At 41.4% G+C, this 21,143-nt stretch overlaps 1 protein-coding gene across 2 annotated transcripts in view; it reads left to right on the plus strand.

Moving 5' to 3' along the window:
• CFAP47 (cilia and flagella associated protein 47) overlaps window positions 1-21,143 on the plus strand; it is a 1,062,207-nt gene that overhangs the window by 454,652 nt on the left and 586,412 nt on the right. For both annotated transcript variants that reach the window (XM_033947561.1, XM_033947559.1), the window contains exons 34-36: window positions 1,067-1,164; window positions 4,952-5,068; window positions 12,964-13,098. In XM_033947561.1, coding sequence (XP_033803452.1) covers window positions 1,067-1,164; window positions 4,952-5,068; window positions 12,964-13,098 — 350 coding nt within the window. The remainder of the gene's footprint in view (window positions 1-1,066; window positions 1,165-4,951; window positions 5,069-12,963; window positions 13,099-21,143) is intronic.

Genomic DNA, 21,143 nt, shown 5'->3' on the forward strand with positions numbered 1-21,143 from the left:
TCCAGCCATTGTCCCAGAATCGTGCCCCTCCAATGCCCCAATGTGCTCCTCCCCCTCCTCCTTTCTCCCTTTGTCCCAGAAGATCGTGTTCCCTTACTTGTTCGAGCTGCACTCACTCATCTGTGTTTAGTGGCTTGTTGGGGGGACAAGTATGCAGCGATTCACACTCATGTGGCTGAACCACAAGCCTTCCCTCCGACATCAGCTGTTACATCAGAGAGAAGATTTCTGCGTCAGCTACTTGCACCACTGCTGGCTGTGTGTCCCTCCAACAGTCCGCTAGGAGCGAGTATGGCAAGAAGGTAACTGGAAACCTCCCTCCCCCCCTGACCTGGAAGGCTTTTCTCTGATGTCAGCTCTGACATCGGAGGGAAGCCCTGTGGGTTGGCTTCGGCAGGGGGGGGCAGGCAGGGATCCCCAGCTGCCGCTTCAGCAAGGAGGGATCCCCGCCGGCAGCAGCGCGGCTTCAACAGATGGGCGGGCAGGGAATGTTCTCTGCAACAGCAATGCTGTGCACCCACAACAAGTGGCCCGCGTACCCCCCAAACATTGGTATAGATAGAGGATGGGAAGGGGGATTAAGGAAATGGGTGGAAGGTGGTGGGTGGGGGGAGAGGCAGGGGCGGTGTCAGGGCTGGGGAGGGTTTGGCCAAGACTGGTGGAAGGCAGGGGTTGGGGTGGGACTTTGGGTGGGGTGAGGGGGTAGAGTGAGGGCAGGGTCATGTTAACCCTAACTGCAGGTGATTGCCTATTCTGCTAAAAAGTCTGTAGTGCACCATCCATCAGTCCTCAGTTTGCTCCCAGTCAGGCTTGCATAATTTCATTCAGTTGCCCAGTTCATACATGATTAACTGCTGGTGCTACTTAAGAGAAGTTTTTTGCATTCAGAGTGCACCATTGGATTCTTGCCCAGAAATAGCTAAGAAAAAAAAAAAAACCCCAACAAATTTTTAGATTGAATCAGGTTGGGCAGACTGGATGGACCATTAGGGTCTTTATCTGCCGTCATCTACTTTGTTACTATATATGTTACTATGAGCTTGACGGTGTGTCTTGATTGTTCCAGGTGTCATTCCACCGATGAGATGGATAGTCAATTTTGACAAGGACCTTTTAGATGGCTTGGTACTGGCAGCGGTGTTGGCGGCATATTGCCCTTTTTTGGTAAGTAGAGATACACGTGGACATATTGCTGATCTCTTAACCAGGTGAGGCTCTGCACCAAAGTTCCCAGCCTTTGACTTAACCTGGTGTACAAGGTATTATGGAAAACAAAGAAAAAAACAACCCTATAATCAACCAAATAAATCCAACCCCCCCCAAAAAATGCCTGTAGATTTGCTAAATTCTATAAATTACTTTCTTTTTTAACACCCCCCCCTTTAAAGCTGATCCCATTCCTCTGAAAACTACCCAAATCTTGCAAACCATTGAGAAATTCTTGCAAACCTGAAGATATTAAACCACAGACATTGGATATTCTGTGCTAAATGCTTTACCTTACTGCTTGTGGGTGAGGCATTAGGAAAATGTTCTTTGAAACGCTTCCTCCAAGCTCTTAGCTAGAAAGAAGCAATTATGCCCCCTGGGTCATGGCAATAAGGAAACTGCTGTTTGATGCTCTTCTCTGAGAAGCAAAATATCACTGTCTGCAGTGAAATGAACATCTAGTGTTTCAAAGACAGAAGTTGATTTGTTTTATACCTTGTCTAGGAACTCCGTGTCTGGCAGTGTTCAAGGCCCTGTTAAAAGCCCACCTCTTCGAGAGGGCTTTCAACTCCTAACTCCTCTCACCTCTGCATCCAAAATCCTATATGTCATGTCTGAGCAGGGACCTTGAATTAAATGTCATAATTTGAGGTTGAGGGGTGGTAGATTCAGGGGCAACGTTAGGAAATTCTACTTTACGGAGAGGGTGGTGGAAGCCTGGAATGCGCTCCCGAGAGAGGTGGTGGAGAGTAAAACTGTGACTGAGTTCAAAGAAGCGTGGGATGAACACAGAAGATTTAGAATCAGAAAATAATATTAAAGATTGAACTAGGCCAGTTACTGGGCAGACTTGCACGGTCTGTGTCTGTGTATGGCCGTTTGGTGGAGGATGGGCAGAGGAGGGCTTCAATGGCTGGGAGGGTGTAGATGGGCTGGAGTGAATCTTGACAGAGATTTCGGCAGTTGGAACCCAAGCACAGTACGGTAACCCAAGCACGGGTAAAGCTTTGGATTCTTGCCCAGAAATAGCTAAGAAGAAAAAATAAAAAATAAAAATTTAAATTGAATCAGGTTGGGCAGACTGGATGGACCATTCGGGTCTTTATCTGCCGTCATCTACTATGTTACTATGTTAAAATGTACAGCGTTGCTTAAGCCTTTCAGCGCTATATAAGGGATAAGCAGTAATAGTAGGAGCTGCTTCCCTTGTAACAGCTGCGGAAGGTCTGAGCAAGAGTTCATAAGAGCGGGCATCTTCAAAGCATTATTTCCTTCATTGTAAGTCCCAGGGGCTAGCAGTGGCTCCTGTCCATACTAAGTGTGGCTACCTGTCTCTTGCCCACCTCTCCAGACTCTTGGTACTGACACTACATCCATATCAGTTGTTCTGTTTCCGCTCTCTGTAAGGTGCTCCCTACACTCATTCATTATTCTCAAAAGAGAGCAGTGTGAGAAACCAGGCACTGAGCAGCTGACACTGGAATCAGAAGAAAATATCAGCTGTTCTGGGGTGGCCTAACCTACAAAACTGTGAAGCAAATATAAGAACATAGGAATAGCCTAACTGGGTCAGACCAATGGTCCATCAAGCCCGGTAGCCGTTCTCACGGTGGCCAATCCGGGTCACTAGTACCTGGCCAAAACCCAAGGTGTAGCAATATTCCATGCTACCAATACAGGGCAAGCAGTGGCTTCCCCTGTGTCTTTCTCAATAACAGACTATGGACTTTTCCTCCAGGAACTTGTCCAAACCTTTCTTAAAACCAGCTACGCTATCCACTCTTACCACATCCTCTGGCAACACATTCCAGAGCTTAACTATTCTCTGAGTGAAAAAAAATTTTCTCCAATTGGTTTTAAAAGTATTTCTCTGTAACTTCATTGAGTGTCCCCTAGTCTTTGTAATTTTTGACGGAGCAAAAAATCGATCCGCTTGTATCCGTTCTACTCCACTCAGGATTTTGTAGACTTCAATCCTATCTCCCCTCAGCCGTCTCTTTTCCAAGCTGAAGAGCCCTAACCGTTTTAGTCTTTCCTGTTATGAGAGGAGTTCCATCCCCTTTACCACGTTGGTCACTCTTCTTTGAACCATTTCTAGCGCCACTATATCTTTCTTTAGCTAAGGAGACGAGACTTGAACGCAGTACTTAAGGTGAGGTTGCACCATGGAGCGATACAGAGGCATTATAACATTCTTAGCCTTGTTAACCATCCCTTTTTAAATAATTCCTAACATCCTATTTGCTTTGTTGGCTGCCGCCACACATTGGGCAGAAGGTTTCATCGTATTGTCTACGATGTCACCCAGATCCTTTTCTTGGGTGCTAACTCCTAAAGTGGACTCTAGCAACCGGTAACTGTGATTCCAGTTATTCTTCCCAATGTACATCACTTTGCAATTGTCCACATTAAATTTCATCTGCCATTTGGATGCCCAGTTTTCCAATTTCCTAAGGTCCGCCTTCAATTTTTCACAATCCTCATGCGTGTTAACAACTTTGAACAGTTTAGTGTCATGTGCAACTTTAATCACCTCACTTGTCATTCCAATTTTGAGATCATTTATAAATAAGTTAAATAGCACCCCTGCGGCACTCCACTGTTTACTCTCCTCCATTGAGAAAAATGACCATTTAATTTAATTTTTTTAGTTCAAAAAGTTTTATTGATTTTATAAAAGATGAAATATTTTATTTTCTGAACTAATGCCTGTCCCATGCTTTCTTGAACTCAAACACAGTCTTTGTTTCCACCACTTCTAGTGGGAGACTCATATGCCTTTCTCCTAGAAAGAAGTTTATTGAGGTAAGAACCTAATCTTCCCATGAAAAAACTAGGGGGCGAGCCAGCTTGAATGGGTTAGAATTGGAGATAGAATGATGTAAGGAAGTTCTTCTTCACCCAGAGAGTGGTAGACACCTGGAACGCTCTTCTGGAGTCTGTTATAGGGGAAAACACCCTCCAGGGATTCAAGACAAAGTTGGACAAGTTCCTGCTAAACTGGAACGTACGCAGGTGAGGCTGGACTCATTTAGAGCGCTGGTCTTTGACCTGGGGGCCGCTGTGTGAGTAGATTGCTGGACACAATGGACCACTGGTCTGACCCAGCAGCGGCAATTCTTATGTTCTTAAGCTGAGTGATAAGGACAGACTAGCTGAGATGGAGTTGGAGGGGAGTATGCTGAGTAGAGATGCTGGAGAAGAAGAATCGAGAATGTGTGGAAGAGATGCCCTCAGGGAAAGAAAACGTGTGTGTGCATAGTAGGGGACAGATTTTATTTGAGTTACACAAATGAATCCGAATGCACCTGAGCAACCAGGCAGACTGTATCAGAGTTGGTTGGGGGGGGGGGAACACATCAAGACAGCTGTGTCATTGGAGGACAACTCTGCGCCCTCCCTTCACTCAGTCTGCTTTGTTCAGCACTGAAAATCTAGAAGAGTAATGGAGATAACTGCTTTACAGGGTTTTTTTGTAATGCACCTCTAAATATGTTTTGTTTTCCTCTTTCATGCATTGCTGGCAGTTTGAGGGTTTGCCTTGTGGAAATTGCATGAAAAAGGACGTGAGTTGGGGGAGGGAAGGTTCCGGGCTTCATCGACTTCACCAGGGCTTGTGATTGGCAGTCCAAATGAAAAGGAGAGGAAGAAACCTTAGAGGAACAAAAGAGGCATCAAGCCCCCCGAATCTATCAATTCCGACTGGCTTTCTTATTTCTTGATCTTCTGAATTTCTTTTCAGATTCCATCTCACATCTTGAGAATGTACCCGAGGCCAGAGAGCCCTGAGCAGTGCCTGCACAATTGCCTGATAGTTGTGAATGCTGTACAGACCCTTGGCCTTGAGATAGATGTGCAGGTCAGTATTTTTCTAACCTGTGGGCTCTGGGGTAAGTATTTAACGGGTGTATATCTTGCAAGTAGATTGAACCCGTTGTCAGTAATGAAAATAACAAATCTGAAGCAAGAGTCACGGTGAAGTCGTTAAGTTTGGCCCGTTCTTCAGGTTGGATGAGGCAGAATAGTTTGGTGACCACTGATGATGCTTGAAAGTGACAATAGAACCTTGATAACCTTTTCAAAGTCACAAACCCCTTTAAAAATCTGATGAAAGCACATCTTTGCATGCAATGAATATAACGTACTTTATTTATTGAAATTTGATTTAGAGAATGACACGGTGGTTGTTACCCGTGGGTAGCTGCGGGTAACCCGCCAAAACAGTGAATTAAAAAAAAGGTCACTGCGAGATCGGGGACAAGGCCATTCACTGCCCCGTGGAGCGGTGAATGGTTAGCACGGGGCAGTGAACATGCGTGAACGCACGGTGAACGAGCGTTCGATCCAGCAGCCCACTCTCTCCCGCCAGCCATCCAACCATGCATCTCCCTTCTTTTCCCTTACCTTTTCTTGTTGAAACTGACAATTTCTATAAGGCTATGAGTTGTATTACAGCCGGAGCCTTGAAGTTGCGTCGCGTTGCCTGCTGGAAAAGTCTCCTCTGACGCAACTTCCTGTTTCTGGTTGCATCGGAGGAGACTTTTCTAACAGGCAATCCGATGCAACTTCAAGGCTCCGGCTGTAATACAGCTCATAGCCTTATAGAAATCGTCAGTTTCAACAAGTCTCGAGAGACTACGGGAACTCATGGCAGCCATTTCCTATTGGTGATCTACACGGGGCAGGAGCGTAGGAAGATCGCTCCTGCCCCGAAGCCTGCTAGACCACCAGGTAAGGCTGGGATGCCAGGGGAAAGGCGGGAGAGAGGCAGGGGTGGGTCAGAGCCGGACCAGAAGATATTCGCGGTATTTCACCATTCGCGGTCCGGCTCTGCCCCTATCCCCCGTGAACCCAGAAGGAGAAGTGTACTAATATTAATGGTCTGAGACATTTTGTACCACAGGAGTCTCGATCACCTAGAGGAGTCTACATGGCTGGAAGTGAATCTAGAGCAGCCTTTGAGAGGATTTTATCCTGGAACATGCAACCTTTATGCCTATTATGAGACAAATAACGAATGCTGTCCGTGGGGATTTATCCATGAAGACATATGTAGGTTTCAATTTGCAATCCCAGCTAAAACAAAGCGGCTGCACAGCTGAAATCGGCAGCCTTGGACACATTTTACTCATACGTTACAGTCAGCAGTTCTTCACACAGTGCAAGCTCTCCATCTCCTATAGATCGGAACAAGGAAAATGTTTGCCATAAATAAAATAGTAATGAAATCCAGAAAGATATTAAAGGGGAGACGATTAGAACAACCAAGGCAATCAGTTCATTTTACCTGAACATACCTGGCTTGCATTGCAGCTGAAATTTGGCTAACTCAGGGAAGGGGGATAAGGTACCAGGGCATCTAAAAGAAACCCTGAAAAGTGGGTCGGTTTTATGATTATTCCATAAACCTTTCACCTAGAGCAAGAAGTTTAATTCTCAGTGATTTACGTTGAAGCTAAGGTTGTCTAAATTACATTCCAGATCTTTATTTTTGTCAACTTTCATCCGGGGAGGGGAAATTGATTATGGGTTGGAGGGGAGGAAAATGGGGGGATTATGGCTTATTATATAAAATGTTTGGAGGAAGGATTGGAGTCATTATGGGTTAAATTACCGGGAAAAAGTGGCCTTGACATAAGATTGGGTCTATACTATCGTCCACCTGGACAAAAGGAAGCAAACGACAAAGATCTGGCAGCAGAATTCTCCCTGGAAAAGTGGAGACTCAGAGGAGACATAATAGAGACCTACAAGATCATGAAGGACATACAGAAAGTAGAGAGGGATAGATTCTTCAAACTTTGAAAACATATAAGAACAAGAGGGCATTCGGAAAAATTGGATGGGGATAGATTCAAAACAAATGTTAGGAAGTTTTTCTTTACCCAGCGTGTGGTGGACACCTGGAATGCACTTCCAGAGGATGTAATAGGACAGAGTACGGTACTGGAGTTCAAGAAAGGATTGGACAATTTCCTGCTGAAGAAAGGGATAGATAGGGGGCTACTGCGCAGGTCCTGGACCTGTTGGGCCGCCGCGTGAGTGGACTGCTGGGCACGATGGACCTTGGGTCTGACCCAGTGGAGGCATTGCTTATGTTCTTATGATATAATTTTTATATAATAACATCATGACCTCTTTGTAACTCTAAAACTGACATCTGATCTACCCATCACTGCACTAATAATAACAAAAGACCACCTATTAATTCTTTTACAAACCACCTCACCCTCAACAACCCGTTAAATGTTTAAAAGATCTACAACTTACCTCTCTAGCTAATCATTGTAACTCTGTTTCTATTTAAATTAACCTTTTGTAATCCGCCTTGAACTGCAAGGTAATGGCGGAATAGAAATCCCTAATGTAATGTAATGTAATGTAATAATATATGGATTAGAATTTTAACATTTGTGAAATCATTTGTAAAGAATATCTTTCTGTATAATATATATGCATTTTCATTTTTCCTTCAATAAAAATGTTTGAACATAAAGACAAGAATCCCAAAACAGTGGCAATGGAATAAACTCAAATAATTTTTAAAAAAGTGAATGAGTCACTGCTTAACATACTGTACAAATTGTGTTATATCCTTTAACCTGTTTATTTTAAATCGCTGCTGTATCACTCAGTTGCTCATGTTTGAAGCAGATGTCTCAAAAGGAACGATAAAAAAAAGTCCCGCTGAAAACATCCAAATCATGATTTTTGAATTGGGACGTTTCCCACTGAGTTCATCCAAATTGCAAGGGGTGTGTTGGAGGCGTGTTTTAGGTGGGACCAGGGTGAGCCAAAATTTAGGAAATCTATCAGTGATAATGGAACAGGAAGAAATGGCCAAGTCTCAAAAGAGACCTGTTTCAATCATGTCCTCCCAAGTTTCAAAAAGATGCTCTGAATGACCAGCTGATCGCTGGAGGGATTAAGACTGACCCCTCCATAAACTACCAGTTGATGCTGCCCCTCTGAGAAATGAAACTGAAATCAATCAATCACACACATCTGTGCATGCTCCAGGTCCTCTAGATGCGGCCAGAGCTTGTAGGAGAGGAAGAGAGGAGGCTTTGTGGGGGCATGGCTGGGGGTGGGAAGGGGCGTGGCTAGAGGCGGAGCGAGGCAGGTCAGGAGGCGGAACAGGGCAGATTTTTTTTTTTTTAGTTCAAAAAGTTTTATTGATTTTATAAAAGATGAAATACAAAGCCAACAAAATGCTTGCTCCAACAAAGAGCACATTATAACAATGTCATTAACAAATGTGAAGTGCATCCACAGTGGAATAATAGTCATAAATGATTGAATGCAATATGGTAGCCCTAGCCTAGTGGTCAGTGTAGCAGTTTATGCACAAGGGGATTCGGGTCCAAATCCCAGTCTAGTACATTTGTAGTGGAAATTGTGAGATCTCCAAATTCAACAAACGACCTACTGTACATACATTATCAAAACTAGAGGTCTGCATGGGAACAGGATCGTGGGAATCCCCCCCCTAACCCACGGGACTCCCACGGGGACCTCCCTCTGGCCCACGGGACTCCCATGGGGATGGAAGGCTTTGGAAGCAGGGTTCGTCCATATAATGTAATGGACATGTCAGCCATAGTAAAAGAGGGGGTTTATAAGTTAATTACCTAAACTAAACTAAACTAAACCTTAAGTTTATATACCGCATCATCTCCATGGAAGTAGAGCTCGGCACGGTTTACAAGAACTTAAAAATGAGAAAGGGTAGAAAAAGAAAACAAAAAAAAGGTTCCACCAAAGAGATTCCGCAAGGAAAACACCAAAAGAAACTGTGGAATTGATGATCCTGTCAGAAGTAATTGCTGCTTTTTATGGGGATGGGCGGGAATGGAGGTAATTCCTTGCGGGGATGGGTGGGGACGGAGAGGATCCTGGTGGGGACAGGTGGGGACGGAGAGGATCCTGGTGGGGACGGGTGGGGACGGAGAGGATCCTGGTGGGGACGGGTGGGGACGGAGAGGATCCTGGTGGGGACGGAGAGGATCCTGGTGGGGACGGGTGGGGACGGAGAGGATCCTGGTGGGGACGGGTGGGGACGGAGAGGATCCTGGTGGGGACGGGTGGGGACGGAGAGGATCCTGGTGGGGCTGGATGGGGACGGAGAGGATCCTGGCAGGGACGGGCGGGGATGGGTGGGATTTCTGTCCCCACGCAACTCTCTAATCAAAACACTGAGCTTGTTCAATGCAACATCCACCCAATGGCTTATCTCTGATCCTCATCGTGATAACAGCTTTTATGCTCTAACATTCTCTGTTTCAATTAGTTTATGTGAACATGACTTGTGTAGCACTTAAGCATTTATGTTTTGAAAAGGCTTTTCTTTGATATTTCTAGTGTGATTATGGTCGTTTTTAAATAATGTTTTTGGTTTTAGCTTGCAACGTGTATATTGTAATTTTTTTTCCTTTTCTATTGAAATTTGTTATTCTAAATGGTTTTAATAAATCAGTACAAATCACAAATTACAATGTATATGACTTTCTCAGTGTTGCAAGTAGAGAAAGACTCGACCTGGATGTACAAATGTTTTTCGCTATAAAGATGCAAAGCCAATAGCACACTTTCTGCATCTGAAATGTCCTGCACTTCTTTCCTGATATTTATTATCTGACGATGGTAGATGCTCCCACACAGCAACCATACAGAAAAGTACTTTATTATGACGAGAGAACAGTTTTCCTTCCAAGTCAAGGAGTTTATGTTCAAGTATTTCTCTCCTTCCCTTGCATTTCTTTCCTGCTCCTCTCCTCTCTTCTCTTATGGTGATCAGCATTTCTCACTCATTTCCACCCTCCCTCAGGGTGACCAACACTTCTTTCTCGCTTCCCTCCCCTTCTGTGGTGACTGGCACTTTTCTCTCCCTTCCCCCTCCCAGTCTATATTAACTGGCATTTTACTTCTTAGTGGTACCTTCTTGCTGCTGCCGCTGACACTAAAGTTACAGCAAGCTAGGCCGATGCAGTATATTGCATTTGTCACTTGAGCCACACATCCTTGCTCATAATTAAAACAATTTATCCTATTATAACCTATTTCAGAAAATTTTGATTTCCATTAACCTGGGCTCCCAGGTCCACGCGCAGGACTCAAGAGGCAGGCAGAACTCCGAAGTCTAGATGCGTGGTTGAGACGATAGTACAGCCACTGGCTACCCATCACAGCTCGTATAAAATTCAAAACAGCCAGTAACATGTATCACATTATCTATGGCAACTCAGCAGTCCCACTCATCAAACTCTTAACTGATGCATGGTCCAACTCATGCAGAATTCTCAACAGGATCCAATTGAACCTCCCCTCGACAAAAAAATTCTCAAGTACAAAAGAATCTTCCAGTCTATGTTCACCTTCCTCGAAGTCAAAATCTGGAATGATCTCACAGAGACCACTAGAATGGAAACCAACCACATCCTATTCCAAAAGAAACTGAAAACTTCACTCTTCGACAACTAACTCTTCTAGGACCATCTTAAGCACCTGACCTTTACTAAGTTTTATGTTTCCAGTCCCCCTTCCGCTCCTTCCTCCACCCTACCCTCTTCCTTTCCTCTCCTCAAGTCGCCTAGAGCCTGTTTAGGTGTGCGCGACACACAAATATTATTTTAGATTAGATTAGATTTGTTAGGAACTGGGCAACCTTCTGGGCAAGGGGGAGTTGTTCCGAAAGGATGGACTCCACCTTAACCGGGATAGAACCAGGCTGCAGAGGAAAGCCGACAGTCGCCCAAAACCGATTGGTTCGGTGTGTGGTATGCTTGAAGGATACTCTTGAGACAGGTTATTTAGGGAGTCCCAGTAGAGAGGTTTCAATAATGGTGAAAGAAAGCCAGGAGGCTTTAGGAGGAAGACAGAGGAAAAACCTCAAATTTTCCATTTTCTCAGCAGCCTGTAGTTACAAAGAAAAAACACAATTTGAAGTGTCTGTATACAAATGCTTGAAGCCTAAAAAATAAAATAGGAGAGTTATAGTATATAGTACTGATTAATGAGGTAGATATAATAGGCATCTCAGAGACCTGGTAGAAGGAGGTCAATCAATGGGACACTGCATTACCTGGGTACAAATTATATCGCAAGGATAGAGTAAATCAAATTGTTAAAGAGGGAATTGAATCAAAATAAGTGGCAGATGAAATTTAATGTGGACAAATGCAAAGTGATGCCCAATGGGAAGAATAATCTGAATCACAATTACTGGATGCTAGGGTCCACCTTGGGGGTTAGCACCCAAGAAAAGGATATGAGTATCATCATAGACAATACGATGAAACCTTCTGCCCAATGGGTAGCAGAGGCCAAAAAAGCAAACGGGATGCTGGGAATTATTAAAAAAGGGATGGTAACAAGACTAAGGGCCCTCTTTACTAAGCTACGTTAGGGCTTTAACACGTTGAATAGCGTGCGCTAAATTGCCACGCACGCTAGACCTTAGTTCTAGCCGTGTAGTGTGGGTTTAGCACACGTTAAAATGCTACGTGTGCTAAAAACGCTAACGCAGTTTAGAAAAAAGGAGCCCTAAGAATGTTATAATGTCCCTGTATTGCTCCATGGTGCGACCTCACCTGGAATATTGCGTTCAATTCTGGTCTCCGAATCTCAAGAAAGATATAGTGGTGCTAGAAAAGGTCAAAGAAGAACGACCGAGATGGTAAAGGGGATGGAACTCCTCTCGTATGAGGAAAGACTAAAAAGGTTAGGGCTCTTCAGTTTGGAAAAGAGACGGCTGAGGGGAGATAGGATTGAAGTCTACAAAATCCGGAGTGGAATAGAACGTACAAGTGGGTACAAGTGGATCGATTTTTCACTCCATCAAAAATGGCAAAGACTAGGGGACACGTGATGAAGTTACAGGGAAATACGTTTTAAACCAATAGGAGTAAATATGTTTTCACTCAGAAAATAGTTAAGCGCTGGAACGTGTTGCCAGAGGTTGTGGTAAGAGAGGATAGCGTAGCTGGTTTTAAGAAAGGTTTGGACAAGTTCCTGGAGGAAAAGTCCATAGTCTGTTATTGAGAAAGACATGGGGCAAGCCACTGTTTGTCCTGGATCAGTAGAATGGAATGTTGCTACTCTTTGGGTTTTGGCCAGGTACTAGTGAACTGGATTAGCAACCTTGAGAGCGGGCTACTGGGCTTAATGGACCTTTGGTCTGACCCAGTAAGGCTGTTCTTATGTTATGATCTGTATGTTCTCAAGGCTTTGCCAATTTACAACCTTTTGAAGTCTCTCAGAGTCTCAGAAGGTGGGAGCTGGCAAACCTTGATCATGCAGAGATGCTCAAGGCCTGACATCAACTGAGGTTTCTGTAACGTCAGTGTCGGTTGTAGCAGTGAAGAGGTGAAATGTCAGTGACCACTGGGAGGGCAGAGGAGGAAAGCAATAGAGACGTACTAGTCATTGCAGGGGGAAGGGAGAAGGAGAGAAATTTGTGCCAACTAAACTATAAGCCAGGGAGTGGGGAGGGGGGAGGAGGGGGACGACACAAAAATTAGTGGCTTATTGAGTATACCGGGTCAAGCCAACTACTCTTCAGCTGCATTGTTCCTTTTCCCCTAGGCCTTTGCTGCCCCCTTTTGGTTTGTCCATCCCCCACCCAAAATTGAACTGATGTATCCTTTCCCCTTTTTGCTTGTCTCCCTTTTTTTTCTTTTATGATGTTATGTTATTTCCTGGTAGATTACTTTCATGCCATGATCTGTCTCTGTTTTCTTCTTCTGTTGGAACCAGGCCACTGACATATGCGATGCCAACCCCATCACGATGCTCCTCTTCTGTGTCTATTTGTTCGAAAAGCTGCCCCTGTATGTGCCAGAGAAGACGATTGATTTTCAGGGCATTCTTCATTCCACAATTGTTAGACAGGTACGGTTTGAGTCTTGGTAATGTCCAGGTGATGAGATGCTAAAGATGACAGTAGTCAAAAGACAACATAGACACATAACCAGTGACCCATCTAGTCTGCCCGGTAGGGTGGTTAGGACTGCAAGTTACCCCTCTATGCCTTTCCTTAGGGCTTATCCCTGCTACTTTGTACTTCCTCCTTTGGTTTAGAGTTGCAGCTTCTGCTTCAGGCAGTACAGTGGTGCCTCGCATAACGGACGCCTCGCACAGCGAACGCTGCGCATAACGAACTTTTTGTCTTGCTCCCTATAACGAACTTCGTTTCACACAACGAAGTCGCCCGAGGGGCCCGGGGGGGGGGCGGAACTACTCTCGCCGCTTCCTAATGTGAGCCGGGAACAGCAGCACCCTCTTGTCTGAATGCAGTGTTCCATCATCTCCCTCCACCTTACCTTAGATGCCGAGTTTTCCGGCTTTCTTTTTCGGCCAGCCACACACTTTCAAAGAGCAGCGCATGCTCTGTTGTTCAATCTTCTCCTCTGACGCAACCGGAAACCGGAAGTTGCAGGAGAGGAGAACATTGATCAACTTCAGCAGCTGCGCGTGCACAGCTTTTTGAAAGCGTGCGGCTGGGTGAAAAAGAAAGCTGGCAAACTCTGCATATAAGGTGAGGTGGAGGGAGGGAAATGTAGAGCTGCAGAACGAATTATTTTGTTTTACATGTATTCTTATGGGAAAACGCGTTTCACACAACGAACTTTTCGCATAACAAACTTGCTCCTGGAACGAATTAAGTTCGTTGTGTGAGGCACCACTGTACTTTGTTCTCAGGTTGTAATTGTTGCTCTGTGTACATCATCCCCTTTATTTTAGGGTTCTAGAAATAGAAGCATTTCATTTAGTTATTAATTCATTCAGTTTTTTGTACTGTTCTCCCAGGGGAGCTCAGAACGGTTTACCTGAATTTATTCAGGTACTCAAGCATTTTTCCCTGTCTGTCCTGGTGGGCTCACAATCTATCTAATGTACTTGGGGCAATGGAGGGATTAAGTGACTTGCCTAGGGTGGATTTGAACCCACAACCTAAGGGTGCTGAAGCTGTAGCTTTAACCACTGCACCACTCTAGAAATCAAAATGTAGTAAAAGTGAGCCAAGTCTAGGACAGTCAAGCCACTGTGACATCATTGATGAGGTTGGCTCTTATTGGTAGAATGAGGCATTGTGACATCACAATGCCAGCTCTGGTTATCAAAGGCTTCACACTATTTATTCATTCAATTTTCTATACTGTTCTCCCAAGGGAACTCAAACAGTTTACATAAATTTATTCAGGTACTCAAGCATTTTCCCTATCGTTCCTAGGGCACTCACGATGTTTTGAATGTACCTGGGGCAATGAGGGGATTAAGTGACTTGCACCAGGGTCATAAGAAGCAGTGTAAGTTTGAACCCACAACCCCAGGGTGCTGAGGCTGTAGCTTTAACCACTGCACCAGTCTAGAAATCAAAATGTAGTAAAAGTGAGCCAAGTCTAGGACAGTCAAGCCACTGTGACATCATTGATGAGGTTGGCTCTTATTGGTGGAATGAGGCATTGTGACATCACAATACCAGGTCTGGTTATCAGAGGCTGAAACTCTTCACACTATATATTTCTTCAATTTTCTATACCGTTATCCCAGGAGCTCAGAAGGGTTTACATAGATTTATTCAGGTACTCAAGCATTTTCCCTGTCTGTCCCAAGGGGCTCCCAAACTATCTAATGTACCCGGGGCAATGGGGGATTGAGTGACTTGCTCATGGTGAGAAGGAGCAGCATAGATTTGAACCCACAACCTCAGGGTGCCGAGGCTGCAGCTCTAATCACTGCGCCACGATAAAATATTGTTGTGCAGTCCTTGACTACGCAATAATATTGGATGCTTTAATGTACTCCTATTATATATGCACTTTGTTTAACAGGCAGGTTATAAATGATAAAATAAATAAAACTTGATATGTAAATGAATAAACGAACACCAAAAGAGCTATAATCATAGTAACGAATCCCATCCACTGTTGACCTGCAGACTGTGTACAGGTGATTGAGCCAGGTGACCCTTATGAGCTTCCGCCCCATGGGAAATATACCATGCAGCTAAAACGAAACTTCTGTGCTTAGGCCCAAAATTGGATCATCTTCCTTCGGATTCTGGAGCCTCCCTACAAATTGAATTCTCCGTTAAGATTTTGATTCTTGAGGGGGCGTGGCTTTGGAGCGGAACTAAATGGCTGGGTAGTGGATTTGTTCTGTGAAGACAAGCTATTTGACAGAGATCATAGCCAGAAAAAATTCAAATTTCACTCTGAAAAGTGAGGTAGAGGTGGATAATGGCTTCGGGAAAGCAAAACAAAAATTTGGCGGCGGGGAGCAGCTCAGGAAGCGGGAAGCGATCGAAACTTGATACGGCTTCACCGATGTCAGTTCTGTTGCCGCCGGAGGATGTAGAAAATAAAGACATAATGAAGGAAATACAGGCGGTAAAGGAAATAGTATTGGAATGCGCTAAAAATATAAAAGAAGTGAAAGAAGAGGTGGTATGTTTATCAAATAAACTGCAAGCAATGGAATTGAAAGTGGATCAAATTGAGAAAAGAGTGGAAAAGTGTGAGGAGGAAAGTATAAAGCACATGGAACACAGTAAGGAAATTGAAGCACTTAAAAGGGAGCTGGAAGATTTGTCCAATAGGGAACGAAGGAGCAATTTAAGGGTGCTTGGGGTCCCGGAGGGAATTGAAAAGTCGGATCCGATTGGATTTTTGATTAATTTTTTGCCCAAGGTGCTCCCGATGCAAAACAAGTTTCCATTGGAAATAGAACGTGCACACAGGGTCCCAACGAGATTATCAAACAGCCAAAAAGGACCACGTCCACTGATCTTTAAGCTACTTAGATATCAACAGGTAGCTGAAATAATTAAATTAGCTAAAGATAATAAAAACTTAAAGTGTCAGGATTCAAAGATTTACATAGTGCCTGACTTTGCCAGAGCAACGGCACAAAAGAGAAAGCAGCTATTAGACCTGAGACCACAGCTGAGAAGTCTGGGAGCTAGATATGGGCTCATATACCCGGCAACTATGCGGGTCACTTATAAAAATAAAACTTTGAATTTTGATACTGCAGATAAACTTAAGGAGTTTTTGGAGCAGTGTGAATCACCAATGGCTACTTAATAGAGACTTGGATGGAAGTATTTGTGTTCTTGGTTGAAATGTTTATTTTTGTTTGGAAATTTCTATGTTAAAGGAAGAAAAAAGAAAAAAAAAGAGTTAATAGGATTCTGAAGGCATGGCTGCAGTTGGATTTCAAATACATTCCACATTCTATCTTGTCATGAGGCAAATGGAATGTAGCCTGCAAGAGCATAAGAGATGCAATATTACAGACCTTTTAAAGGACAGAGGTTAATAAGATGGATTGTACTGACTTGCTGTTTGGACAGACAGACTGAGAAACGATAGAGGATTGTGCAAAACAGATTGAAGGAAATAAGTTCTAAATAGTATTGAGAAGATATAAACTACAAGCAAGAGGACATTAAATAGAATGGATCTGCAAGCAAGATGAGAGTTAGACTGTGACTTTGTAAGCCTTACAATTTTCATTTGCATAAAAGGGGAAGTCAGCTGTGATATATGGAATAAGACATTGTAATGGAAATTCTCTAAATGCAGCAGAGGATTTTTTGAAGATGGTTCTGGTATATAGTTGGCCTGACCTTAAAATAAAAATGACAGAGCTACGATGGTCAAAAAAAAAAAAAAAAAAAAAAAGGAACAGGGTTTGTATATGTAGAATGTGAAGGATCTATGATTGGCACCACAAGTTTGAAATTGTGGTCATTGTAAATCTTTATGCAAAACAATTGGAAAGGAGATTTAAGGTGGATCAAAAGATGAGACTGAGAATGTATAAACAGTAGTGTGAGGATAGAATTTTATATGGATCTGCAAGCAAGAGGAGATTTGAAATGAGACTTTATGAGACATATAGCATCTTATTACAAGAAAAGGAAATTTGTTGTTATGTATGGACTATAGTTTTAAAATTGCAAATCTATTAATGCAACAAGAGTCATAATATTGTTGTTTGGGATAAAAATTGGTCTGAACTTAATATAAATAATGGTGGATATACGAGGAGATTAAAAAAAAAAAAAAAAAATTAATTAGAAGTTTTGGTAAAAGCGAAGGATGTAGGAAAGTTTGGATGTTATAATATAAAGCATATGATATGAGAATGTTGTGAATGGAGTGGAAATTAAAAGGGTAGCAAATATGCTAGTGTGGAAATGGGTATGGAATGTTAGGAGGGTTATGTTAAAGGGATAAAAATTGTTGTTTTGGGGAATTTATTGACTTTTTGAATAGGAAAAGTTAGGAAAAAAGATTTCCATTATATATTTAATAATATTTAAAAGTGATATTTAACTTGAGGGAATGTGATGTAATCTGACATGAAAGATGGATGTGGTTTGGATGAATGTAATTTTAAAATTTGGTGTGATTATTTATGTATTTCAATAATATCTTAATGGAAATGAGTGAGTAGAGAAGGGAGGGTTCATGAGAGACGGGGGAAAGGAAAGGAAAAAAAAAAAAAGAGGTAATCCTTGATAAAGAAGTCTTGTGTGATAAAATGATATTCATTTTAATATGATAATGATCTGGCTAATGGTTTTAAAATTATAAATATAGCTTGTGGGGAGTTTATCTATTGCCTAGTCAAGGTGTGCGTTTCAAAGTTGGCAAGTAATTTAAGGGAGGGATGGGAGGGGGAGGGGATTAAGAATATGGGAAGGGGTATAGGGGAGGGGATGGGTTCTAATAATAATTTTAAAAAGGGGAAAAGAGGTTATAATATTGATGTGAAGAATATTATTGATTATTGTTTTGATTTGATATAATGACTTTAAAAATTTTTTCAATAAATGTTAATGGTCTCAACCACCCGATAAAAAGGAAAAAAGTATTGCTATATTTAAAAAAAACAAAATGCGGATGTCTATTTCATACAGGAGACTCACCTTAATGGAGATGAATCAAAAAAGCTAATTGGTAATTGGGTGAGAGATTGCTTTTTTGCACCGGCGGTGGGGAAAAAAGCTGGGGTAGCAATTTTAATAAATAAAAAATGTTCAGCAGGATTTAATATGGTGAAAGAAGATAAATTAGGAAGATGGGTGCATGTGAACATGAGTATGGGCAATAATACCGTGGCGCTATTTAATGTGTACGTACCTAATTCGAATCAAATTGAATATTTTAAAACTCTACAACCAATAATTTTACCACTGGCTGCTAATAATTTGATAGTAGCAGGAGATTTTAATGCTGTTGTGGACCCTTTATTGGATAAAAAACCTAGTAAAATTTTAAAATCTTTAGGGTTGGATAATTTTATAAATTCTTGCAATTTAAAAGATATATGGAGAATTCTTCATTTTAATGATCGAGATTTTTCGTTTTATTCACATGTTCATAAATCTTTTTCTAGAATTGATTATATTCTTGTTTCTGATGGGCTAATACAAGATGTTACACAAGCCTCTATAGAACCAATAATTTTATCAGATCATGGAGGAGTGTGGATTTCTTTAAATTTTAATGACCCGGATAATGGTAGGCCTGTATGGAGATTTAATAATGCATTGCTTGCATATCCAAAATTTTGTGAAGAATTTCAATTAAAAATGGATGAATATTTTCAAAATAATATTACAGAGGAAATATCTACAGAAATAATATGGGATGCTTTTAAAGCAACGATGAGAGGGCAAATTATATCATTTTCAGCTTATTCTAAAAAACAATTAAATAAGCAATTTACGGAACTGGAACACGAAATAAAAGATTTAGAATTAAAATTGATTAATAAGTGGGAGAATTCTACGTTGCAAACTTTATTAAAAGCAAAATATAAATATAATGAGATTTCTTCTAATTTGGCTAAAAAAAATATTATGTGTCAGCAAGCTTTGTATTATGGTAGTTCAAATAAGGCGGGAAGATTATTGGCTAATTATCTTAAAGTGAAAAAAAGAAAGATGAAATTGAATGCAATAAAAGATGAAAAAGGTGAAACTCATTTTCAGATTGGTCCTATTTTAAAACAGTTTTTAAATTATTATAAAAACCTGTATTCTTCTGAGTCTTATTTAAATAAAGAAAAAGATGGTATAGTGTTTTTAAATAATATTGAAGGTCCGAAGATTCCTGATCATATAAAAAGAAGTTTGGAAAATCCAATATCTTTACAAGAATTACAAACAGCATTGAAATCTCTTAGAGTAGGGACCTCTCCAGGTGGTGATGGTTTTACGGTAGAGTTTTATAAAGCATTTCAAAATACTCTTTTACCTCATTTATTAAATTTATATCAGAATCAACTAAAGAAAGGTTGTATATCAGGCACTATGGCAGAATCATTAACTATTGTTTTGCCGAAGCCAAATAAAGATCCCATGTTGGTTTCAAATTACAGGCCTATTTCATTGATAAATGTAGATGGTAAATTATTAGCCAAACTTTTGGCTACACGTTTGGCAAAAGCTCTTCCTCACATAGTTGGTATGCATCAAACAGGGTTTGTTGCTCAGAGACACTCTTCTAATAACACCAGATTGGCATTGCAAATGTTATATTTAACAAAAGAAATTGGAGATCCGGCTTTTTCTGTGTCTCTAGATGCAGAGAAAGCTTTTGATCGTGTGGAATGGACATTTATGTATCAGGCCATGGAGTGGTTTGGTATTGGTTCGGGATTTATACAAATGATTAAAACTCTGTATAGCTCTCCTGTTGCTAGATTATATATCAATAATAATTTTTCTGATTGTTTTAAATTGCAAAGGGGAGTTAGACAGGGATGTCCTTTGTCTCCTTTACTTTTTGATATAGTGCTTGAACCCTTATTATTAGCTATTCAACAAGAGGAGGAGATACAGGGTATACCGCATAAAGATAAAGAATATAAAGTTTCTGCATATGCGGATGATATATTACTTCATTTGAGGAATCCGGAAACAACCATTCCAAATTTATTGGTTTTGATTGAAAGATTTGGAAAGTTTTCAGGATATAAAATAAATTGGACTAAATCAGAAGTTCTTCCTTTAAATGTGCATTGCACAAAAGGATTATTTGACTCATTACCTTTTATTTGGAAAGAAGAAGGAATAAAATACTTAGGTATATGGATAAAAAACACGCTTGATGAGACAATTATAATGAATGAAAAAAGTTTATTGCAAAAAGTAACAGAGTTATGTGAGCAATGGAATCCTTTACATTTATCTTGGTGGGGAAGAGTTCAAACTGTCAAAATGATGATATTGCCTGTGGTTTGTTATCAAATGGGAATGATACCAGTTTTTTTTCAGGGGTCTTTTTACAAAAAGTTAAATAATATTCTTAGTAAATTTATTTGGCTGGGTAAAGCTGTAAGAATTGCTCTAGTGACTTTACAAAAACCAATTGAGGAGGGAGGGGTAAATTTTCCAAATTTTTATAGGTTTCATCAATCCTATATATTGCGCCAAGGTATGTATTGGGTCCTCCCAGAACTCATGGAGAAGCTTCCAGATTGGTTATGGTTGGAGTGGCAGCTCATGTCTCCTATCAGGCTTCGTCATCTGCTTAGCATTAAAATGCCTAGAATAAGGAAAACCAATAGGATATTAATGGACACATGGACAACATTAAAGTATGTAAACAACTTAACTCCTATTACTATTCAAAAATCTACTTGTCAAAATATATGGCTGAACTCCAAGATACAAATAGGCGGTTTTATGATTGTCTGGAAGGATTGGATTGAAGCAGGAATACGTACTTTAGATGATGTTATTAATGATGGTAAGCTGCTGGAGTTTTCACAATTGCAACATAAATTTGGACTTAATAAAAAACAAAGTTATAAGTGGTTGCAATTGAAGCAGGCCATTCAGGCAGGGTTCCCTGAATGGAAGTCTTTAAATACTCATTTTACTCTAGAATTCTTATGCTTCCAGGCAGATTTTA

The sequence above is a fragment of the Geotrypetes seraphini genome, chromosome 6 (genome assembly GCF_902459505.1).
Source record: "Geotrypetes seraphini chromosome 6, aGeoSer1.1, whole genome shotgun sequence".
Classification (NCBI taxonomy): Eukaryota; Metazoa; Chordata; class Amphibia; order Gymnophiona; family Dermophiidae; genus Geotrypetes; species Geotrypetes seraphini.